General features: G+C 35.5%; 1 protein-coding gene across 10 annotated transcripts in view; it reads left to right on the top strand.

The window, feature by feature from the left end:
* The window catches only part of Khdrbs2 (KH RNA binding domain containing, signal transduction associated 2), a 636,480-nt gene that overhangs the window by 542,119 nt on the left and 69,984 nt on the right, over nucleotides 1–24,377 (top strand). For all 10 annotated transcript variants that reach the window (XR_010050030.1, XR_010050028.1, XR_010050029.1 and 7 more), the window contains one exon: nucleotides 5,821–5,903. Coding sequence is in view for 2 of the 10 variants with exons in the window: in XM_063256924.1 (XP_063112994.1) it covers nucleotides 5,821–5,903 (83 nt within the window). In the remaining 8 variants the exon portion in view is untranslated. The remainder of the gene's footprint in view (nucleotides 1–5,820; nucleotides 5,904–24,377) is intronic.

Genomic DNA, 24,377 nt, shown 5'->3' with positions numbered 1-24,377 from the left:
TTAAATTTATTTCCTAAAACATAAAACCAAAGCATTAATAATTATACAAATATGAGGAAATCTTAGAGATAAGAGATAATTGTCGAGGACCACGTTCCAGAAAGGAACAAATCATAAATGCTTGAGTATTTTTATTTATGGTAGACTCCAAGTCATCTGTATACAGCCAGAAAAGTAAATATGCTAATTGGTTAGGGGGTTTTTCTTTTACTAAAATGTCAGATGTACACTTTATGCTCTAGGGAATTCTACATTGAGACTCCTGATAATTTAAAACTGCTTTAGCCAGATAACTTCAGCATCTGATTTTTCATAGGAATGCATTAATAAACCAGGATATAATATGAATAATTTCTTCAAAGGAAGCAGTAGAAATAATGAAATAATATCAGCTTTAGAATTTTTTATCTTTCCTCTTTTGGTTTCTTATCTAAATAACCATTTTCAATGTGAATCTCTTGCAGATACCAACTGGCTTCTGAGGGAAACTGTATACCTTAGTGATTGATCTTAGAACTTGACCAGCACAGTTCATAAGAAAGCCACAAAAATATGATCCTAGATCTATGTAGGTCTCAAAAAAAATACTTCTCAAGAGTTGCAAGATCCTTTGAGAAGTCTCACATGCCCTGCTAGCTCTGTGACTCTATTACTATGTCAGCAGCCACACTAGTTCTCAGACAGATCTACTGGACCTGTGGTCAGTGGCTACTTCCCTTCTGTTTTTCAGGATGTTTCCTTTAGTCTATAGATTTTACCACCAGCACTGCATATTTAGGCTTAGAAAACCAAAAGAATATTTACAGTTCCCAGAATGTTTCCAGAATTGCAGTCTACTTGCTGTATTTCTTTTCTATTGATGTATAGCTTTGTAAAAATTCTTTGCATATCAGTCTGCTGGTTTTCCTGATACTGTTGCTGTTGTTATTGTATTTCTGCTATTGTATTGTATTGCCAAAACTCTAGCTCCTGTAACAGCCTACTGGGTACTCAAAAATATTTATAGAATTAATGAATGAACCTATACCAACTCAGCTTTGTAGCCACGTTCGAATTCTCAAGAAGAAAGGAAAGTCTATATTTTGGCATAATTTCAATGTAGAAGAGACTGCTTGGCTTTCATTCTTTGTAAATTTGACCCTGCTACTGGCCCTCAGGAGTTCTGTTTGTTCTCTAAAGGGTTCATAATGCCGTTCTCAAAGCCAGCTTCTTTGACCAAAATCATAGTAGCTATTAATGTGATGCGGATATGTTGGGGGGAGCACACATGTTTGTGTGTGGATGTGGATGTGGTTTATGGGTGCTTATAGATAAATTCCAGTAGTAAGATTATCAGATAGTTTGTATCATTCCCTGTTTTTTCTCATGAGGAAATGGGGTGTGGAGAGATTGCAATTGTGAATGAAGTCTAATGTCTGGGAATCTGATCAGGAATCCAGTACTCAGAGGCTGGGGTCTGTGCCCTTCCCAGGGATGCTTTAGATCCTGTCTGTGCGCAGCCTGTTGCCCCTGAATACTTCAGTTTTCATTCTCCTTCAGAAAGCACACAATTTCTCCCTTCATGTTAGCATTAAGACAATGGTCTGATTGATACAACGAAGACTTGAGAGTAATATTTAGGATGGATGATGGCATCCTAAATGTTATAAAGGTTTTTGTTTTGTGACTGTGGTCTCTCAATGTATCACTATTTTGTAGTATTGTCTATTTTTAATATTTACATGCACAAATACATTTATAAATATTCAAGTTGATAAATATTTCTCATTAAAGACAATTTTAAAAACAAGTCAAATATTGGGAAACAAAAATGGATTATGTGCATGTATCTACATTTATGTTCTATTTTATACCAAGTACAGCAATTTGGAGGCCATTGCATGCTATGCTTTATGAAAATGGGGCTTAACAAGGAATATTTATATTATATGGATTTCTTTTGTAGTTCTTAAAATAGTAAAAATGCAAGTAATGGAATGTAAAATGTAAGAGTCTCCCTAAAGCAAGTGATAAATCTATCCCTTATAGAGATGCTACTGCTATAGACCTATCATTTGAAATATTTCTCTTTTAGTGATAATTTATTTGAGTCAGTTATCTATATCTACACTGGAAAATAACAGTCTTTGCGCTGTATTAACAATTCAGTATATACTTATTTTGTCTACAGGATCCCCTATACTAATCACCACAAGCGACTAAGAAGTGATTATGATATAATCTTTGTTTAAATTGTAACTTAATTTCTAACTTAAATTCTAACAAGAGTTCACAAAAATAAACATACCACATGCTTAGACATTTCAAATTTTTGTCAGAGGATACAACAGGCTGTTAGAAGTTTGAGCACTAAAGGTCATCATATGCTTCACAAGGGAAAGAAATGCTTCCTGAAGACAGTAACATGGAAATTAGTATCATGCGTCAGTAGCATTTTAACAGATGGAAATGGGGGAAATGGGGATTTTAGGGTACTCTGTGACTTCAAAACATACCTACCCTCACCCCTGCCTCTTCTGGTTCCTTGCTGTGGAATATAAATAAAAACAAAACAGAACAGATTAAGACATACTTACCTCTTAACTAGGAGCTGGAGCTGATGAGTCTAAATAGGAAGGGAAGGTGAGTGAAGCCACTTGGTAATCTTGGGGGAAACTCTGAGCCTGCATGCTTGAGATGATGTTTGCACCCCTGAGGCACTTGCAGCAAGAATCATAAGGCCACCCCCTACTGACCCACTGACCCAGTGGGTCTTCATCATAGAGCACAATGTTGCCCCCAACTTGCTGCTCTGGGGAATGAACTTTTGCATCCAGAGGCCAAAAGAGCGAACCATGAAGCTGAGGATGGGGTGATTAAACTGTACTTGAAAATGCAGAAATCCTCTCCGCGCTCTACTAGCTAATGCCTGTGTGCACATGTGAGTTAACTGTTTCATAAACTGATAAAAGATGAATTTATGGAATTTTTAAGTAAAATAAAAATAAAAAATCACCAAGGACAAACAGATAAAATTAATACACCAATCCAGAAGACCCACTGTCTTAATACTTGAAAAGGAAAGAAAAACTGGAGAGATAATTCTCATACCTAAAAAATGAAAATAACTCCTTGAGTACCCAGGAAAGTGAGTGACAAAAGGTACCATCAGAGCTGCCTGTGAAATTCAGAGCACTACACACAGTGCCATATCATTCAGCCATAGAGAATGAATGCAGTGGGACGACATTGTGTTCAGGGAATAAACCAGACACAGGAAGACCAGCATGCTATGTTCTCAGTCATGTGTGGAAGTGGTGGTATGTCGACAGAGTGCAGACTAGGAGCTGATAGCATTTGGGAAGATGAAGGTATGTGAGCAGAGGTTGAAGGGAGGTTGGATTTAATCGGTGCACACTGCTTGCCTGCATGGAAATATTGCACTGATTAAACTCATTAATATGTGTAACCAGTCCTTGTTAATCAAAAATAAAATGTAAAAACAGTAAAAAGAGTGTGAGTATTTAGCAAATGAAAAAATGAAGAAAGAAACAAAACAAATCTAGATTATGTACAAGTAATAAGCAACGTGCAGTGGTAAAAAGCATTGCATCAAAGTTCACAGTTTTCTTATTGAAAATAGTCTTTGACTTTAAGGGTTCTTTTTAAAGAAAAAATTTATAGAACATGACAACCATATATATATATGTATGTGTGTATATATTCATTATATATATATATATATATATATATATATATATATTCTCAAGAGTTAGTAAATGCAGGTGAAGGATAGATGAGTTTTCGTGATTATACTTTTTGCTCTGAAGTTAAAACACCTACTGCAAGTAAGAGAGCAAGTGTAAAGTTTAAGAAGGAAAAGAGAAAATCAAAATATTCCTTTCCTACAGAGATTACTGAAAGAAAGGTTTCAGCAAGAATTGAGATCTGGGAACGGATGACATTGGTGAAGAATGCAGCATTAATACCGGCCTGGGCAAAGCCGGGGCCTTCAGGCCCACAGGTCCACTAGTCAGGACCTGCGTGCAGGGGGGGTTTTAGGGAGTGGGGCTGTGTCACCCAGAAGGAGATGCTATGTTATCAGATGGCTTTGGGTATTTAGAAAATCACTTATTTTGTATGAATATTGGTCAAATCAATTAATTCTAAATAAGTAGAAAACCAAGAATATAATAAAAGTAATGACCACTTATTAACTTTAGGAAAACAAATACAAATTAAAATAAAAGAATTGCATTACATAATAATTTTGATAAAATTGTACTATGTACAATAATTTTAATAATAATTATATGTTATTAATGACACTGACTATATTTAACAAAAAATATGATGAAAATGTATCAGGAAGATAGGAACATGAGAAATAGGGGAAGGAATCTATACTAGAACTAAATCTTAACTTATGGCTGGCAATAGAAAATAACAAATTCATGTCAAGCAACGTATGCTACTTAATAACACAAAAATGCTAAATTAATAAAGACTAAAGGAACTCCGCTGGTTTGGGAAGAAAAGTAATTACTGTTTTTGGACATAAAACCTTTACTATCATTTTAAATAATTAGCCTGGGAATACTTTATAATTTTAAAATTTATGACAACTCTTTTGTAAATTCTTTTCTAAAGATGATATTAGAATATTTATGTTTTTAAAAATCAGAGTATTTAAAGATCTAATGGAGAAATTATCCCATACCATTTAGCAAAAATATGACAAAATGAAAATCATGAATCTAAAAATGAAAAAATGTGTACATAATATATTTGTAGAGGGCAATCAGGCAAGACAAAAGAAATAAATGAGTTTTTGATATTTTAAAATCAAAATCATAAAAACATCATTTCTCCAATTAAATGGATTTAAAAGTTTAACCAACTTTTTTTTGGAGAAATTTATACACCTTAACATTTTCTATTTACATTTCTGGCATAAGTCAAAAACAGGGATTTATAAGCCTTTAGAGACTGAAATGAACGTATAAAGGGGTAGGAATGGGACAATATATATTTTGAAAAAAAAACGTATCAGCAGAAATTTAGAAGAAAAGCCAAAGAATTTTCCAGGACTGAGGAGTAATCAAGATGGATGGCAGGGTTTAAAGTCAGTGACCACAGGAAAAGCCACTGAACCACACATCGCGTGATTGATAGCTGGAGTACATAATTGCTAGCTTGCTTAAGCATTCTGAAATGACAAACCTGCATTCATTTGGTTAGCATGACTCAGGTAATCACACTCAGCACATAACTTTACTGCAAAAATTTAAAAACTATCATGCGTAGAACAAAGTAAGTGGGCTTTGTGTCATTCCTATGTGTACTTTTTCCATTTAATGATGGCTATGTATTTTGTCAATAGCGACTGCAGATTATTTTTACTGAAAGGTGAACACAACTTAAGGGTCCTGTACTTTGCTTTGTGTCTTAACTATGATTGTTATTAGTAGGAAAAACCTCATTTGGGGTTGTAACACATACATTAGTACCACCATTTCTTGTCAGGTAAGTTGCTTTATTTTGAATTTCTTCACTAATATCAATAACAATAATGTCAATAGCAAAAATAAATGCTAAATCAATCTTAAAGCAGGTGTGGCTTCCTGTTTGATATGCAGTTTAATTAACAAACATTAGTACTTGGCCCGCATAATCTTGTTCACACTTATGTGGAATGTTAATCTAGTAATGTGTGATACACATTCTCTAACCAAGCAGAAAAACTCAACCAAAGTCATACCGTTTAAAACTCCATTAACCAAAGTAGATCAGAGTTAATTAGATAATTACTAATCAGAGTTTCTGCTGTTTCTGTCTTAGGGCTATGACGATGGCTATGGAGAGGAGTATGAGGAACAGACCTACCAGGCTTACGACCACAGCTATGCACCACAAACGCAGAGGTAAGGCCCTGCCAGGCCAAGGCAGCTGTCTCAGGGGTCCTCTCTTTGATCTGAATATGAGTTATCCTGTGCAAGAGCTTCAAGCAATTGGCTTTTCTGTTACCTTTTTAAATTATTAAATTGCTTACTAGACTATGTATGAGAAGTAAAACATAATAATCTTGCAAGTGCAAACAGTGAAATTATTTTGAGACTGATCATCAGAACTAATCAACTTATTAAACAGGCTTATTTTTAACTAAATACTGTAGTTTTTAGAGATTATTTTAGTGAACTTGTAATTAAGGTAGCAGTAAAATCAAGAAACTTGTTCAATGTGACTTTAAAGCGTAATTTTCATTTGAAAAATAAAAGATCAGGAAATGTCCTTGTTACTCTGACAAGGGGCAAATTCTTTCTTATTTAATGGTGGCAAAGTTTATTTGAGGTAGTAATATAGGGAAATGAAACACCCAACTTACTATGTCCGCGAGTTTATGGTCTCAAAAATTGAGGAATGAATTTTAGGAACAAGGGAGGTAAGAGTAGAATATATTTATTGAGGGAAAGGAAGCTTCCGTCTGAAGCGAGACAGAAGGGGTCCTGAGTGGGTTACCAGGGACTCCATCTTTTCTAGGGACTTTTATGGGTTCACAGTGGGACATAACTATGGTTATCCAATGAGATCAATAGTTCAGGTAAAACTGATTACATTAGGAACAAATAGGGAAGCTAGTCACACAGAAAGGGGGCATTCTTACAGAGCAGTGACTCTTTCCCAGGGGGATGGGAACTAATTTAGGGTATCAGTCTCAGAATACTGGTGCATTTGTATGGTCTTTTGTCTTGAGGCCTGGCCCAGAGCAGGAGACATCAGGTTCTCCAGTAGCTACCAGTTGTCTACATTAGCTCCGTTGAGGACCTAGCCCTATCTCACTGTCCCCATAATATTTCTAACTCAGCTGCCTGCAACAGTAGGGAAAGTTAGAAGTGCAAAGTAAGGTTCTGCTGTGTAGTGTTGGTCCCAGTAAAGAGAAGAAAAAATGAAAATAAAAATACACCCTCGGGACACACAGCAGGCTACTATGCATATGATATTGATGCATGCATATCAGTACGCCATTCCTTTCCATTACTGTGCAATATTTTATTGTACAGATGTATCACAGTCTCATTTCCTCATTTACCAATTGAAGAAACACATTGGTTGTTCCTATGTTTTGGCAATTTTGAATAAAATTGGTATAAAACAAAGTATATTTTTAAATTAATTTTATTGATACACTTTTGCTATACATAATGATCACATTTATCATAAGCAGTTAGTACCTGCACATATCTTGATTCTTCTCACAGAAAACAGAGGCAACTCATGTAACAGTTCAGTGATTCTGTTGTTTATGCTATAAGATAGAAGTCGATAGAACTAATTGTTCAAAATCATTATGGCACGAATCATTCAGTTACCAATTTTATTGTCACCCAAGGGGACCTGCATCTTATTAAGTAATATTTGGACAAGTCAAGTGACAAAGAAAGTAACAACATTAAGGTCATTCTGACCCAAAAGCATGCTATATGTATGCAGAGTTTGGATTTTGCACCTTGAAAGTGGTAAAGGAGTGTGAAGGCAAGTGTCACTTAGCATATTATTATGGAAATGATTCTCTTCAACAGTGAGTAACTGGTTAATTGGTAGTGGGTTAACTAGAAGAGCCACATGAGCCAAGAGCTTGTGCTTTTGAGTAATATTTTAGTTGCCTCAAATATTGGATCACAGCAGTTATTTAGGATACGGGAATCTTTGGCATCTCATCACAAAAGCTAAATGGAGCATTTTATGCAAATTGTCTACATATTTAGAACTTCTGTAACATTTTCAAGTTGGAACATCTGTAATTTTTTGAATTGGCAGCAAATCATTGCACACTAAGTACATAAAAATAGTGATACTAAAATTCTGTACCTTGTTTGGAAACCTTCTGGAAGAAAATGCAATAACATACTACAAACATGACAAGAATAGGCCATGACAATTCCTTCATCTACGTCAGTAAACTACATTTCAATTAAAGAGGTTTTGAAATAATTTTCTAAAAATTAGGGGTTTTCTGTGTCTTCTTATAGTGAGATTTAAGTAAATTTAACTGAGTTTAAGAAACAGGACAAAGAAAATTTTAGGATTTTGGTAACTAAACGCTGATTTATAGTGAATATTTGAAGCATAATTATTAGAATTATTGAACAACATGTATAAAAATTAATGGTAACAATAATTTGGGGAAAGGAAGCATTGTAATTTTTAAGCACAATTTTTAGGCAAAACATTTTATAGCACCTCTGCTGCTTTCTGTTCCCTTTCCTGTCCACTTAATTTTCCATGGCTAAATTTTTTCCATTCCTCTAGCACACAATTGGTGTCTTCCAAGAAGTCTTTCCTTATCTCTTTTTCATGGGAATAACCTGCTTCAGCCCTGAATTCTAGTGCCACTATATGTTTTCTTTTCGATAGCTTTTTTCCCATCTTATACTGAGATTACTTTTCTAGAATTTTTGTCTTCTATATCCTTATATGGCTTAAATATCAGGTATTAGGTATCTCCTTGAGTATGTGCTGAGCTGGTGATTGTTGACTACATGAAATATCAACCTCAATATTTTCTGCACTATGGTAACACAAAATAAGATCGTCATTCCTCAAAGAACATCAAAGTCAGAATTATTGTACATGTATCATATTTACTGACAAAACCACATGCATTTGTCAGATAATTTAATGTTACACATGAAGTGACAAATTAACTAGGTCATGAAATTTATAGCATAGTACTATTGTCCTAAATTTTAATAATTATACAATGCCTATTTGAGTCAAAAACATACCTTAGTTATTAATACAATATCTCAAACACTAGAGAGTATCAATAAATGCTTATTCAGTACATTGATTAAAAATACATAAATAATGCTGAAAATTTAGCTCAGCGGCATAAGTGCCTGCCTTGCAAGTGCGTGGTTGTGAGTTTGATCCCAGTTACCAATAAATAAATAAACAAATATCATGAATATACTATTACTGCAGAAAACTCTATAAGGAATTTTTAATATGGCACATGTTGCAATGTATAAACACCAAAGCATTACTAGGTAATTTATTAAATCCCTATCTCCAGTTAGTTTCATTGGTTTAACTATATCCAAAGAAGGTAACGTGAACAACTCAGTTAAGAGTGGGAGAGGATGACTCATGCTTATAGTTCCAGTGCCCTAGGAAGCTAAGGCAGGATCGTAAGTTCAAACCCAGATGGGGCAATTTAGCTACTTAGTGAGACCTTCTAAATAAATGAAGGGAGGAATGCTGGGAATGTAACTCATATGAGGGCCCTGTGTTTAAATTCCCTTCCTGCAAAGAAAAGGAAAGGGAGAAAAAAATAAAAGTCTATTAAACAGGCTTTTTTTCTTTATCTCTCTGTTTTTTGTTTATTTGTGCTTTGTTTTTTAGACAGGTCTTCACATTGACTGGGCTAGCCTCAAAATTATAATTCTCCTGTCTCGGCCTCACAAATAATGGCACATCAGGCATGTAAATAATATTGCTAAATAAACACTTACAATGGTTTGTGCCAGATGGGATGGGCCCATGCAATGAAAATATTTTTTTTCAATTTTAATATGTTTTGACATTTCTCTAATAATTTGAAGTTAATAAGAAACTCTTTGAATATGTTGCATGACTTCTTATATTTATTTAAATATTTATTATTTACTTATTTATTTATTATGTACTTCTACTTGAAGTTAGTAAAGCCAAACAATTAGAGAGTAATAAACTGTTAGAAGTTAGGAGAGAAAAATTTTATTCTCTATCAGTATTAGCCTAGATTGTTTTTTCAAGTGATGGCTCTTTAGTTGGACTTTGAAGTATAAGATTTGAATTTATTGAGCAAAATTATTTTTAAAGAAATAAAATAAAGAGAAATACATAGGCATTAAATTTCTCCAGAATTTATAAATCACTTGAACATTATTTTGGCAAAGAATATAAATATTATTTGATTTGTAGTACTCCAAGTCAGAGGAAATGTTGGTTTTAAATTTTGAAAAAATAGAAAATATTAGCTTTTGTAGAGCAGAGAGGAAGAAAACTGTTCCACATGTCCACCCATCTTTAATTGAGTGGGTACCACGTGTGAGCACGGCTTTGTGGAAAGCAAGCAGAGGTGGGGGGCACCTACGTGGAATTACTTCATCCTCCTCAACCGAGATGTCAGAGGACATTTGCCAGGTGATGACACTACAAGAGGTTCATCTGGAGTTCAGAAGCTGTAACAACTTTAATTAATCCCCGTTGTTTTGTAAGACATCATTAATTCTGGGAAATTTCAAATGGATCTGAAAGGGTACTTTACGGAAGATTATTCAGGAGGAGCTTAACTAAATAACATATGAATAACTGCTAAGGAGAATAATAGGAGCAATCTCCAATGAGCCTTTCCTCTTGCCTATCAGAAGAACAAGTAAAGAACCAGAAGGATGATTTTATTATGTAGAGCTTGCAACTGCAGAACTCCTCTTACTGTTTCCAGGGGTTGCTTTGCTTGAAGCCTTTGACTTACGCAAGTTCCATTTTATGAGTAACATCTTTAATTAGGCCAAATATTGTCATATTCTCCTACTCCATTTTATGTATTTCTCAAAGACATTAACATTTTCAGAGAACAACCTCCTAAAACCATATAGTTTTACAAGGTTTTGAGAAAACTGCCTGATGCACAAATGTTAATCAAGAATTGGCAGCAGATAATAGATTAAGGAAAATCTTTTATTTACTTGGATGTAATTCTCATATTACAAATGAAAGTCAAAAGATCAGTTTTGGACCTTTGACTCTACTATTAATTTAATTTACCTATGAAATGTTAAGAGATTACAATTTTTCCAGTATAAATTGTTAAACTGAAGATTGGTGCAAAGCAAAAAGCATCTAAATAAAAAACCTTTATTTTCCTTGAACCATGAGTCAGGTGAGGAACCAACATAATCTATGAGGGAAAATGCCATCTTTGTAGACTATTGAAGCAATGTGCCAAGAAAGCAAAAATATATCTCCCTCTGAAATATACAGCAATAAATGCCAAACTTTTCTAAAATGAAGACAGATGCCCTTTTGAATATCTGTAGTTACCAACACCTATGCTGTAGAAAGGGAAAATGGTACTCAAATTAGGATAAATTGAGGTAAGTGTAATACGGAATTATATTCACTGGCAGAATAACATAAGAGATAATTCCAGTCTCTGGGTCTCATATTCCTGGAGTGAAACACTCTGCTACCAAAATGGGAAATGTAAAGGAGACAGAGAGAGTTGTAAGAGAGGCCACCTAAAAACAAGAGGCAGTCACCTGGGGATTTAGTTCATGGTGTAACCACATGCCTGGCAAGCTCAAGGTCATGAGTTCGATTCTGGGTACCGAGAGAGAGAGAGAGAGAGAGAGAGAGAGAGAGAGAGAGAGAGAGAGAGAGAGAGGCCACCTGATCTGAGCTGAGACCTTTGATTCAAAAGGTTACCATGGTCCTCCCATAGAGAGTTAATACCCCAGTCTCACTTTTTTCCTTCTTTTAGTCTCCTATCATTGTTCCTCATTAGGAAGCAAAATTAAGAAACCGAAGAGCTGAAGGTACCCTTGATAACCCCTGAAACACAGCACAGACTGGAAGGGAAAATGGAAGTAGGAAGAGAAATAGAAGAAACTAGCACAACCAAATTTTGTCACACTTCAGCCACTAGTAAATTAGACATGTGCACGCCAGTTCTTTGAATATGTAAGTTATGACATGAAATGGCTATGGAGAGAATGAATTGTCATTTTACATATGAGAAAGTAATTATTACAGTTTATGGCTAAAATATTCCCCCTGCCCCAAAGTCTTGTGTATTCCATGATAGACCCTAGAAGTGGGCCAATGGGGACTTGACCTGCAACAGGGTATTCTTGTCCCTGAACAACCTCCTCTCTGCTTCTTGGCAGCCATGGGGGAGCAGATTTCTTCTGGCAGGCCTTTCCACCACGCTGCTCCTTCATTGGAGCTAGCCAGTGATGGACTGAACCCTTGAAACCATGAGCCAAAATAAATCTTTTAATTATGGGTTTTAAGTCCCAATGACGAGAAAACTGACCTGTAAACCATCTTCTTACTAAAAAGTCAGAGAAAATATGCAATGAGCACACAAATATGCATTAAATGGACAAATGGATTGTTAGAAGCATTTTTAGCATATTTTTAAACATACGTAAGGTGTCAGGAACCTTCGTGAATATGTTTGCCAAGATATAGAGTGAAGAGTTGTAGAGACTAACAAACTTGAAAGTATGTTATAAATCTAGAGAAATGACTTTGTTCAACTGCACAATACCACTATATGTAATTTATATAAGGAAAAGGTCCCAGCCAGTAGTAGCTCCTCTGTCTTCCTCTCCAAGATAAGCTGGAAATCTAGACTTTTCCACTTACCATCCATGCTAAGAAACCATTCCAAAACCTTGTGGTATTAAATAACCATTTTATTATGTTAATAGATTTTGTGCATCAGGAATTTCACGAGGCACACAGTGCTGGCTTGTCTCTGTTGCATTCTTTCTGGGGCTCATCAGAGAAGGCTCAGAAGACCGAGATAACCCAATGACTAGGACCTGAAATCATCTGAAGATTCTTCTCTGATCTTAAATCTTAAATCCTCAGCTGGACTGCTGAAAGGGGTGCTCATATAAAGTCTTCTTCATGTCACTTAGGCTTTCTCTCAGTATGGCACACCAGGGTGCCAGATATGAGTGTCCCAGTCAACAACATAGAAGTTGTCTGGCCTTTTATGATTTACTTTTGTCATGTTATTAAGTAAGTCTTGGGTCCAGTCAAATTTCAGAGAAGAGGCATTAGGTATCACTGGTAAATGAGTGATTGACTTGGTTCAAAGATGGAAATTATTGTTATGGGCCTTTCCTTTCCTTGGGACAAAATACCCAGAAGCTGCAACTTATAGGAAGGAAGGTTTATTAGACTCATTGTTTCAAATGGTTCATTCTAGGGCAGGCTGGCTGTAAGCAGAAACAGCAGTGGTGGAAGGGCATGGTGAAGGGAACCTGGTCAACTCATGGCAAGCAGGAATCAGAGAGAAAGAGAAGAGGAAGGGGAGGAAGAGGAAGAAGAATAAAAGGAGATGAGGAGGGGAGGAAGAAGAGGACTTCCAGAGGCACTCACCTAAAGACTGACCTCTTGTGTTTCCATCCAGGCCACACTGATAGGCTGGTTCAGTGATGAGTACAATGCCTCTGTGATCCAGCAACCTTCTGAGTATTTTATCTCTCTGAATGAGTCTTTTGGGAGACAGGTTAGATCTAAACCATAAGATGGTCAGTTTTGGAAAATGTAACCTTGCAACAGTTTCCCAGTATAAAGTCCTGATTTTTCGGTGCTAGCAACTGATTTAGAGAAACTAAACACTTCCAACAAAACTGGCTGTAGGTAGTCCTGGCCACTGTTTTCTATATTCTGCTCTACATAAAATAATCAGAATAAGGAGGTCCTGCTTCCAAAGACATAGTAATAAAGAATCCTTCCACATGGCTATTTGAGGACAGTACATGATCTGTGAAGATGCCCTATCCATAGTCCAGGGATTTATTTGTAAATAATTAAGGGAGAAGACAAAAGATACAGCATGTAGTAAGCTCTGTGCTTAAAATGATACTAGAAGATGTGAGAGGATGTGGGAAGCCATCTAAGGAGAAAGGTGGAGCCTTTCAAGCAGCGCTGAGAACAGCCTTGTATTTCACTCGTAGGTGAAACTTAGCCAGATGAGGGTATTATCAGTGACAATACGAAGGAGTAACAACACAGTTCATGGCTAAGGAGCCAGGTGTTCTACAGAGTGAGCAGATCATAAGGTAATTAAGAGTACCAGAGTGCTCAGCTGAAGTAACAAAGAAAACCACGAAGTCTGGATATGGTTCTCGGGAACCAGAAAAGAATGGTATTCAAACACAGCTTCATCAACCATAAAAGCTATTAAAACCAAATTTGTTCCTGGATAAAATTATTCATTTTTTTTAGCCAGCAGTTTTGTAGCCTGAGCTCAGCAGCTTTTGTGTTAGATGCTCTTTCATCTCTTTCTTGAATAACTTGTCTATGCTTTCATTGCCTTCTCTGAGATCATAGTCAAAATATTAAAAATATTGCATGTCAAAATACTAAAAACAAAACAGGAAACAACTTCCAGGTCTTGCTACTTTGCACTTGCCTCCTGAGAGTGTGAAAAGAGAGTGTTTCCTCCTGATACTACAGCCAGAATATAAAAGATGGGCACTGAAATCTTAGGGTTGGAAAAACAAAAACGGGATCATGAGAGGACCTCAAAAGGGAATAGAATTTTCCTAGCATAAATATTGGATACTGAAAAAGATACAGAAGGTATGCACTTTCCATAATTAAAATTCCCTTTATGACTTCCTCAACATTTTTTGCTCTCACATTACATTAATGCTTATTAAGGGTTTGCTGGTAGTGTAAGTAGAACAGGGAACAGTACAGTACATTAATGTACCACAGGCTGACAATCCTGTCTTTGTGTTGTTTTAGATCAGATGTTTCCTATCCAAAACTGTTTGTATTTTAGAAAGCCAATACAATGTATAGCCTATATTCAGTATTCTGTATTGCCCCCAGGGATACTAGACCTAAAATACATACTAATATTATTGTATTGGAAGATGAATATAAATAGATCCTTATCAATTTACATTGGAATTTTGTTGCTAAATTATATAAAAACATAATTTAAGAAAAATATTTGGTTTTAGAGCTTTTAGTTTGGAAATAAAGTGACTGTAGCTTTCACTATATAATACTCAGTAATTTAAATTATAGGAGATATATGAGAAAGGAAAAATAAAAGTCTGAAGGGTTAGGCAGGGAATACTTGATTATTTCCTAAAGTAGTAAGGTTCTCACAATAATAAAAGCAATAAAACCATATTGCCAAGCATTTGCTATGTGCCAGCTACTTATATTAGGTACTTTGTAGACATTATATATGAGGTAAGTAGTTTTATCTTCCTGTTACAGATAAAGAATGTTTACCATGGCAGGAACTTTATAGTTTAATAAATAATGGGTCCAAGCTTTGAAGTGTCCTATTCCAATGACTGGGCCCTTTGTACTAACATCATATTGCTTCCTAGACACTTTATTCCATGTTTAATCTTATTTACTATGCTTGTTAGGAAACGCTTAACCTGAAGTAGCACTATTCCCTGAGGAGGATCTCTGTTTACATGCATCGGCCTCTAACCTGACTCATGAAGCTACTCACACACAAGTATAACTTTTGTTTCTTTCCATCTATCTTCCTTTCTTAAAGATCATGTCCCTCTGTCAATCTTGAATTCCAAACCAAATATTGGTGGCTAAAGTTCCTCTCCTCTCTCTTTGCAATTGATTTTGTCCTTCTACAAATGGAATATGTTTCTCTGCCTGCTCACTACCATGTGTCCTTTTTTGACTAACACAATAATGCACTTCTACACTTCAGCCTTAAGAGGACTGTGCATCCCCCACTACCTCTGCCATTGCTGTGACAGGAGCTTCCCCAGTACCTGCCTTCCTTGGTGCAGACTTCAGTAGTGAGCAGAGGTCCAAACTCAGGCAGGGCTGAGCCTCACCCCGTAGATAGCTTGAAACAGAACTTGGTGATTAGATCCAGCTGTCAGCCTAGATCAACCAGCCTCAGCCAAACCCAAAATAATCAGCAGAGTAACTGTGTATTTCTATCTGATATTGATAGTTAATAATCACTTGTTATTTAGTTTTATTGTATTGGAAATACAATAGACTAGGATGGATGCTCACATAGACAGTTTTCTTTAACTTTTCTTGATTTATCATTCCTCTGGTTTTGTCAAGTACCCAGTTTTCCCTTCTAAAATCTTTGCAGTGGTTCAGGTGTCCATTTGCAGTTTGGCATAGTGATCTTGAGATCTACTATGAGATAAGAGCACACAAAGAAATGTCCTTTCAAATTTCTTACTTCCAAGACCATCAACGTACTGTACTGCGATTGTACGATTTTAAGCACCAGTGTCACATTACTGGGTGTATTAAGCTTTTTTTTTTTTTTTTTTTTAGTGAAAACTAGGTTCTTCCTAAATGAACTTCTGTCAAGCCAGCGTCCTGTATCTTTCCAATTTATTTTTTAACCTAAGAACAGAAATGAACATTTATCTCTATGATATTTTACTTTGCTGCTTAGGCCTCTTGTGGTTGGTTTTGAGCTTTTTTGCTGAATGCTAATTTTAAAATAAGCATGTTAGTTGTACCTCTTAGCTCATCTTGTATTTATCTTTTTTATTCAAATTCCTTTTCATGAAATTTTTGGGAAAACATTACCAAGGGTATTAGCAGAAACCTTTAAATTGACATTGGCCACTAATAAATATTCCATGAGAATAGTTATAAACATATCCCTGAATCTCTCTGGTTGTACTGTTTAGGTGACTGACAAACAATTCACATAGAAATTGTGTAACTGTTCAAAACTACTCCTATTCAACAAGCACTTACTCAGTGTCATCATGCTGGACCTATGTAAAATACAAAGCCAGATTTCTGTTTATTGAGAAATACTGAAAGTCAAATAAGAAATTTCTGCTTCCTGATGAAGGCAGTTGAATCAGAATCTAAAGCATAAAGCTCAGGAATCTGTATGCTAGCGAAATGTCCTCGTGATGCTTATTAGATATTGAGAACCATTAAGTTAGAGGACGAGCGTGAAAAATAAAACAGAACAAAACAAGAACGGGTCTTAAACCATGAGAGCTGTGCTGTAGGATGATGTGATCAAACTCTTGCAGAAACAAATAAAAGACATAATGCCTGGTCTGGAAGTTGGAGGCGTCTGCAGTGAGAGACTGACTACTAGGCTAGAATCTAGGAGGATAGCATACACTTTCCAAGTGAAGAAACAGAGGAAATAGCATATAGAGAGAGATTACAATGACCAGGGACCCATGGTCATCATGGGAAGACTCCTGTCTTTGAGAGACCTGGCACCGTGTATGGGAAGTGGGATGGGAGCCAGAGGCTGGAAAGGTCATTAGAACATAACAAAGGGACTTGTGCTCTAGGCCCAGGTATCACTCCGCAGCCTCAAAACTAGAGAAAGACCAGGTGAAAATGCATGAGTATGTTTCAGTTCAAAGCATGCCACAGTGGTGGTGCACAAAAGCAGGCAGTTGGAGGTCTGATTGCCTTTCTGTTTGCAATAATTTATCATTACTGATATGTAGCAGTACTGTCTTCATAATGCATTCACAAATGCATTCACAAAGGGCCAGAACCTTACCTTACTTCAGTCCCATGCCTGGAGTTTCTGGATGCAGGTGGTCATACTTCCTCACAACAAAACAAATTTTGTCAAAACAGGATCATTGCTATCAATACACATTTTATTTTCATAGAATTTGGTACACTTATGTAAATTCTCAAGCGTGGTGTGTAAAAATGAAATGCTTCCATAAATAACAACTGATTTTTGAATATTATGCAGCACAGGTGAGATCCCATTTGTGATTTGAATGGGAAGAAAATAAATCATTATTAACACATGGTCATAGTGTAGCTTGCATCAATGCATCCCGGCTCAAAGTCAACTAGATTAAAGTATTGAAACAATTATAAATTATACAGTGTTTTACTGAAATCCTACTCATGAATTATGCCTCAACCAAAGAAATATGTGTAAACCATTAAAATGGTGTCCATTTCAAACTAAGGTTCAAGAGTTTCTGTGCATTTGTAGTAAAGGCATGTGACAGTTCATTTAATAATGTCATGTACCACTGAGCCTAGTCAGTTGATGATCTATTTATACAATACAGTTTCTACAATGTAGTGAGAATTGTACACAGTAAAACAGGAGATTAATGTTTTTGTTACAAAATTACTCACTCTTCATGTGTGAGATAAAGGGTCAAAATAAGTGAAAAATACAATGTAAACTGAAAATAAATGATTAGAGAGTATCTACAGCAGGAGATTATTTGCAGAAATGCATGCATTATGTTAAATCCAGAAGACAAAAGCATACAGAAGTGTAATATGGGGCGTGAAGTGGTGCTCTCAAAATACCAATTTCTATAAAGGAAATCATTGCAAAGCTGATCATAATTCTATGCCAGATGCTTTATATAGATCATCTATCTTGATCTTTAATCTATGAGTAGAACAAATATGTCACTTCCTTTATGAATAATCAGCCCATATTTCATCCTGTGTGCATTAAATATCATCAACTGAAACTTAAGAAGGCATGGATGGTTACTGAATGTTTCAGAATACTTCAAGATGAAACTTTCTCAGTGCTGTAACCTTTATCAATATGAAAAAGAGGAGCTTTATGTCTATGCCTTCATTAATTGGAGGATTGCCTATTATTAATATTTCTTGGGTCCCTGAAAGGTACCACGCACTTATCACAGAGCTATCAGGCTATCTCATTCATATTTGAGATAGACAAAATCATCACTTATATTAAAGTGAGGATGCTGGGGTCCAGAAAGATTAAATGATTTGCCCGGATGACAGACTCATAAAAACAGAAAATAGCAGCTCTCACTTGTAAGTTTAAATATCTTTCTTTTTGCACTGCACATACCATTTTTTATAAAAAATATACTGACTTTCCAACATGTCAGTCGGAGAATCAAGCCTGCTGCTAGATTAAAGTATTGAAACAATTATAAATTATACCAATGTTTCAAGCACTGAAATCCTACTCATAAATTATGGCTCAACCAAAGAAATACATGTAAATCATTAAAATTGTGTCCACTTCAAACTAAGATTCAAGAGTTTCTGTGCATTTGTAGCAAAGGCATGTGATAATTCACTTAATAATGTCATGCACCACTGAGCCTCTTCAAGGCTGGAATTCTTGCACTCCCAGTTCTTTCTCTTTCTCACTTTTGAGATATCTACGTATCTATGTGTCTACGTATCTATGTATGTTTCATGTATTTAGTTCAGTAATTTTGAAAAAAACACAAATTTGTTTTCTGTTTATTTACACACTAGAATGAGCTTATCCTAAATTTCTGAGGCTTGCTTTTGTAACTCCAAATGTCACCTCTTTGGGAATTTCTCACCCACTTTGCCTGTGATTTTATCTGCTTTTCCAGCTTTCATACTGGCAACTATAGAACTTGGTCTAATTTTTTAAAAATTTTACTTGTGAACCTCATGAGCACAAGTTCCTCTGTTTTGTGGACTGCCGTATGCCGTAGCACTTCAAACAGTGTGTGGCACATAATGGTTTCTCACGAATTTTTTTTCCCCCCACTGGATAAAGAAGCAGGTAGTAAATATGCTGGAGAGATAAATATCCTATTGCTTCTGAAGGGCAGTAGAAGAAGAATTTCAATGAAACAAAGAAATTTAGTGTTTTAAATGTTTATTTAAAACAAATGATTTTAAATATTTAAGACCCAATTTCCATTTTTAAATTCTCAACTCTAAAATTCAGGTGATAGGAGTAACAAGGGGGTAGGAAAAATTTAAATCAACAGAGAAATAACACTTAATAAACGTGAGTTTCATCTTAACTGAACATGTTTTGAAATACTCATAAAAATTGAGCAAAAATAGTGCTTGTTTGTAATCCTGACATTTGACTCTGTAAAGTCAAATGAAATATGAGTTTTAATTTATAGATTGCTCTCTGAATCTACCAAGTCTTTTAAAAGGTTCTTTTGAATTGCTGATTTAAGTTAATCCAGAACATGTGCAAACCTGTTAAAAATAGACTTCCTACTTATGCTGCAAATCTTGAATGTATTATCTCCTGATATGAAACAGTTTTGAGTTATATTTTCAAATACCTTAATATGAAAATTTCCCACAGCCATTTTAATTTGATAAGTAAGTGTGAGTTCATGGATGCAAAAAATATGTATTAGTGTAAAAATAAAAACAAAGTAGATAAATATTGTAAAAATTATTCATTCATCCATTTATTCAATGAATTTTTGTTGAGCATCTGATGTGTGTTTGACACTGTGGCAGGTGCTGATGGTACAGCCTCAGAAAAAGAAAGATATCAACAACGTGGTGGCTTGCCTAAAACACAATCATACCTATGCCTTTCTTCAGTGCTCCTAAGATAAAATATAAACTGCTCCCCATAGCAAATACAAGATCTCTGAGGCTCTGTCACCTGAGTGTCTCTCGAGATTGAACACTGAGCCCCATCCACCTCTGATGACTCCCTACACCCTGAAGTCACTGCTGATGCCGCCCTTCTTGTCCATCGCCCTTGGCTGGGCTCGACTCTTGTGTAAGCCTCCTTCATTCCTTCTTCTCTGACCACTTTCTACTTACTTTTAGGGTTTCAGCATTTGATGAATATAAAAAATGAATTTATAATTAATGCTTAACATTTATTTGTTTTTGTACTAGACTGTAAATTCCACAAGGCATTCTTTAGTCCTGATTTTTAATATTTTACAAATTGGAATGTGTTTTTATGTGGTTGTTAGGGTTCCCTAGCTCTAACTGTAACCCTTAAAACCATATGTGATTTTTACACTATATTTATTAACATATGTTAATTTGTCTGACTATCATAACCTTTTGTCTATGTAAAAATCTTTTCAAATACGTTAGGTACATTGAATACAATAACAACAAAATTTTAAAAGCATAAATTGGCTAGAAAAATGGCATACATTGTTGTCTTTACACTTTTATCATTACTCAGAAACTTTTTTTTCATAGTATCTGTTTCATTTGTCATATTGAAATTGTAAAAAATGGTCAAATGAATGCTGTATAAACATAATTTGATTTAATTTTCAGTTCACTATAATTGTAGCTCATATTTTAGAAAACATTGAGATGAAGATTTCTTTACACACTATTACAATTAAACAGGAATTATTTAAATTACAATAAATATTGGTTTTTTGAAACTTAATTGCCCTGGTGGTTACAGCAAATACAATTTCTCTAGGATCTAGCACATATATAAAATCAGATTAAGCATATTACCTGCATTGACCCAGATAATATCTAATTACTGATAAAATTCTACACAATATGTTAGCTTTTATATAAAAAAGAAGAGTTTAGATATGAATACATGTTTGAAAAGACAGTCTTATAAAGAAGGCAGGGACAATATCAGATTAAACTTTTAAACTTTAATCTGAATTTAGAAAATAAGTGAGTGGGTTTTTGGTTTCTTTTACTGTTCCTATTGCTGTCAATATAATTGGGCAATCTCTAAATTTTCTGAGACTGTCTTTGAGATACAATGATCTCTTCTTTGACTTCTTTTGTCCAATAATTTATTTGTTCATTCAAGAAATATTTACCGAATTTTTATTAATCTTTAACTGCCAATTATATTACTTAAGTTGAAATAGGTACCACAGTCCAGTGGCTTGCAGGAGAGAAAAGTTTCTGACCTCTGTCCTCCATAACAGACCTGTCCAGCAGCTGTGCTGGGTGCAAGTGCCTCACTGAGAGACTCAGACTAATCAGATTCCATCCTTAACCTGAGTGTTCCAAAGGCTCCAAGCCCTGACATTTCCAGCCAGGTTCATGAAAATAGAGTGCAGTAGAGAAAAAGAAATTGAATGTTATATAGTTAAAAACTACCATTATTTATCTTCAAACTTCCTAACTAAAAGCTCCACACCAAAGTTTTTTCCTTAGACTGGCTTTCTGAAATAATTTGGCAACAAAATTCCAACCCATGGTGATAAAAACTGTTTATGTTGTAAAGGATTTGTGACATCACTCCATGCATAGCAGTGCTCACGTGGAAGGGTGCCTGGGAATATGAGTCTTGAGCTGATCAGTTTCATCTATGAAGGAAAGAACAAATGGATTTTGGAGGGATGCAATTAGAAGTATTTCATAGCCACACCCTGTAGTCATCTAAATATATGTAAATTTCCTTCTTCCATTATTAAAAAGCAAAAGTAAATAAACAAATGTACCTATCTCCTCCCCATCCAAGAAAACCCAAGTTCAGTTGGATTGACTGCAATCCAGGCTCTCCAGGAAATATGCAGCCTTTTCAGTGGTAGGTCTTGATGTGACTGAAGTCTGACAACACATTATCCTTCCTACTGGTCTCCTCCTTACCCTACCAATGCACAACATTCAGTGTGAAGTGGCCAAAAATGAGCAGAATAACACTCACAGACACTGCCATTAGGAAAACAGAAGGAAAAACTGAACGGACAAATGGCGACAGCAGCTCACAATCCTGCCAAGCAGGGAGGAAGCCAGAGAAGTAAGTTTTTGATTAGTGTATCTGGCAGCCTTGGTTCTTTTTTATGGGAGTTATGCTGGATTTCCCAGAAGGACTTTCTTCATACTGATAGGGTAACTGGACTTATCTATGGCCATTTCTGCATCGGGCACAGTAGAATATGTCCTCATTGGAAACTTCACAGTGTTTATCTCATGTTTCTTAGTAGTCCATGCTGGGAGACTTAAGAAATGTTCTAAGCATCATGTACATTCACAAAGACTAATGGGAAAATGGAAAGACGTCTTCAAGCAACACTTATCTCTTGCTATTGGAGAACAAAGCAGCTAACTTCTCTAATGCTGTTAAATCTCACATATCTGACCCCTCTATCAATTTACATTATAAAACTAACAAAAATCAGGGATAAATAGCTCTCACGAAGGTTCCATTTACTTTCATTTCTTCTTGCAATGTGACCCCTTCTGATTTGAGCTTTTGTAGCTCATAAATTTTTGAAAAGCAACAAGGATCACTAACCATTGGGCTTTACTCAACATTTTTCCCTGGTATTGAATGAATGTACAGGGCCTGTTAGCTTTTAAGTTGTCACTGGCAATGGTATAATGAGAACCATCTGCTTCCTCCTCTATCGACTTTTTTTTAACTTTGTGTCCTTCAGTTTTCTATTAAGTTAATAACTTTATAGTTTAGGACTTTAATAACAGTCCATACTTCTACATACTAAACTATGTAGAGCTATGACTTGTATGGTCAACTAAGTTATTGTGACCTAGAAACTCTAGATTTAGTTTCTCAAACAATATTTTTAAATATCTATTTTTTTAACAATCTTGGCAGAAAAAGAGAGTGCAGAGTATATCTACTCCTGTTACCATTTGGAGGCAGAGATCCTCCTCTGTTTCAGTCCATGATCCTTAGACACTGTCTTTGTTTGCAGGATAAATGCTAGCCTAAGAAGGTGAAGGAACACAAGTCCAAGATGAGGAACTTATTCCTACATCAGAAATGGTCTTGGTTGCCACGGCTACCTTTGCACACATCCTATGTTTCCTAATTTAATTACAGGGCTACATCAAGCTAAATGGGTAACTGAGAGATACATTTGCTACCTTCAAGCCATTTACCTAAGTAGGATTTTCCCATGGAAAAACTGATATCAAATAGCAAAGTTACAAAGTCTGTAGGGGCCATTATGATTATTACCCATCATTTCTCCATTACCCATTATTTTAAAAATGTTCTTTACGTTCCATTTTCCTTTTTCAGAGTTCTAAAAGTTAGAATTCCTCTTTGGTGTGTATGTATCATTTATGATAGACAACAACTGCAGCTTTTTTGTCAGAGTGTCTCTCTTTGCTATGCATTTTCTCTCTCTTATTTTCATCTATTAAAATAAAAATTGTAACAGTGATAAATATAATAATACCACAAGATTGTATTTGGTGCTGCTAGTCTTCATCCAGCACACTCTGGGACGTGCAATCAGAGGATTAGTCAGAAAAACTGATTGCAACAAAGGCAGGGAAAAGTTGGAATCAAAATACTAGTGTCTCTTTTCCTACTAACAGGAATGCTGCTTGTTATTTTTTCATGACCGTCTTCCCTTGGTCTTCCATGGATTTAATGTAATAAGGAAATTGTTAGGAATTTGCTACATCTATATGAAGATTCTGAATCAGATTGAATTATTCCTGTTAAGACAAGTACATGAAGGAAGACAGAAACACTTAACCACCAGCCAGTGGCACAGCCTTGTACAAGATTAAGGAGCATATTTCACTGCGTGCTTTCACTGAGTGTCTTGTGTGGAAATCTTCTGAGCAAGGAGAGCTGGGCTAGGTCATCTTTTTTCTCAGCTTTTTTGTACAAAAATGGAAGTTAGTGCACTATAAATTGCATCCCATAATGATCATCAAACTTGTCTCTGCCTCTCTTTTCATCTCTAAAAAGAGTTCTATATTACATTATTTGCTTCTTCTTCATTTTCTATTAGTGAAGTTTTTAATACTTAATATACTGAGACCTCTGAGAATTCCTGGAGGGATATAGACAGCTACATTCAGAGAGTGTAAGTTTAGGCCTTTCTCTATTCTCTTGTACCCTGTCCTTGGCACCCTCCGCACAACCTCAGACCTTATACAGTTGATATTTGATATTAAGC

This window comes from Cavia porcellus, unplaced genomic scaffold (genome assembly GCF_034190915.1).
Source record: "Cavia porcellus strain 051 isolate PalLab524CR breed Dunkin Hartley unplaced genomic scaffold, mCavPor4.1 scaffold_10, whole genome shotgun sequence".
NCBI lineage: Eukaryota > Metazoa > Chordata > Mammalia > Rodentia > Caviidae > Cavia > Cavia porcellus.
The sequence above is the reverse complement of the archived record's forward strand: the minus strand, read 5'-3'. Positions and strand labels throughout refer to the sequence as shown.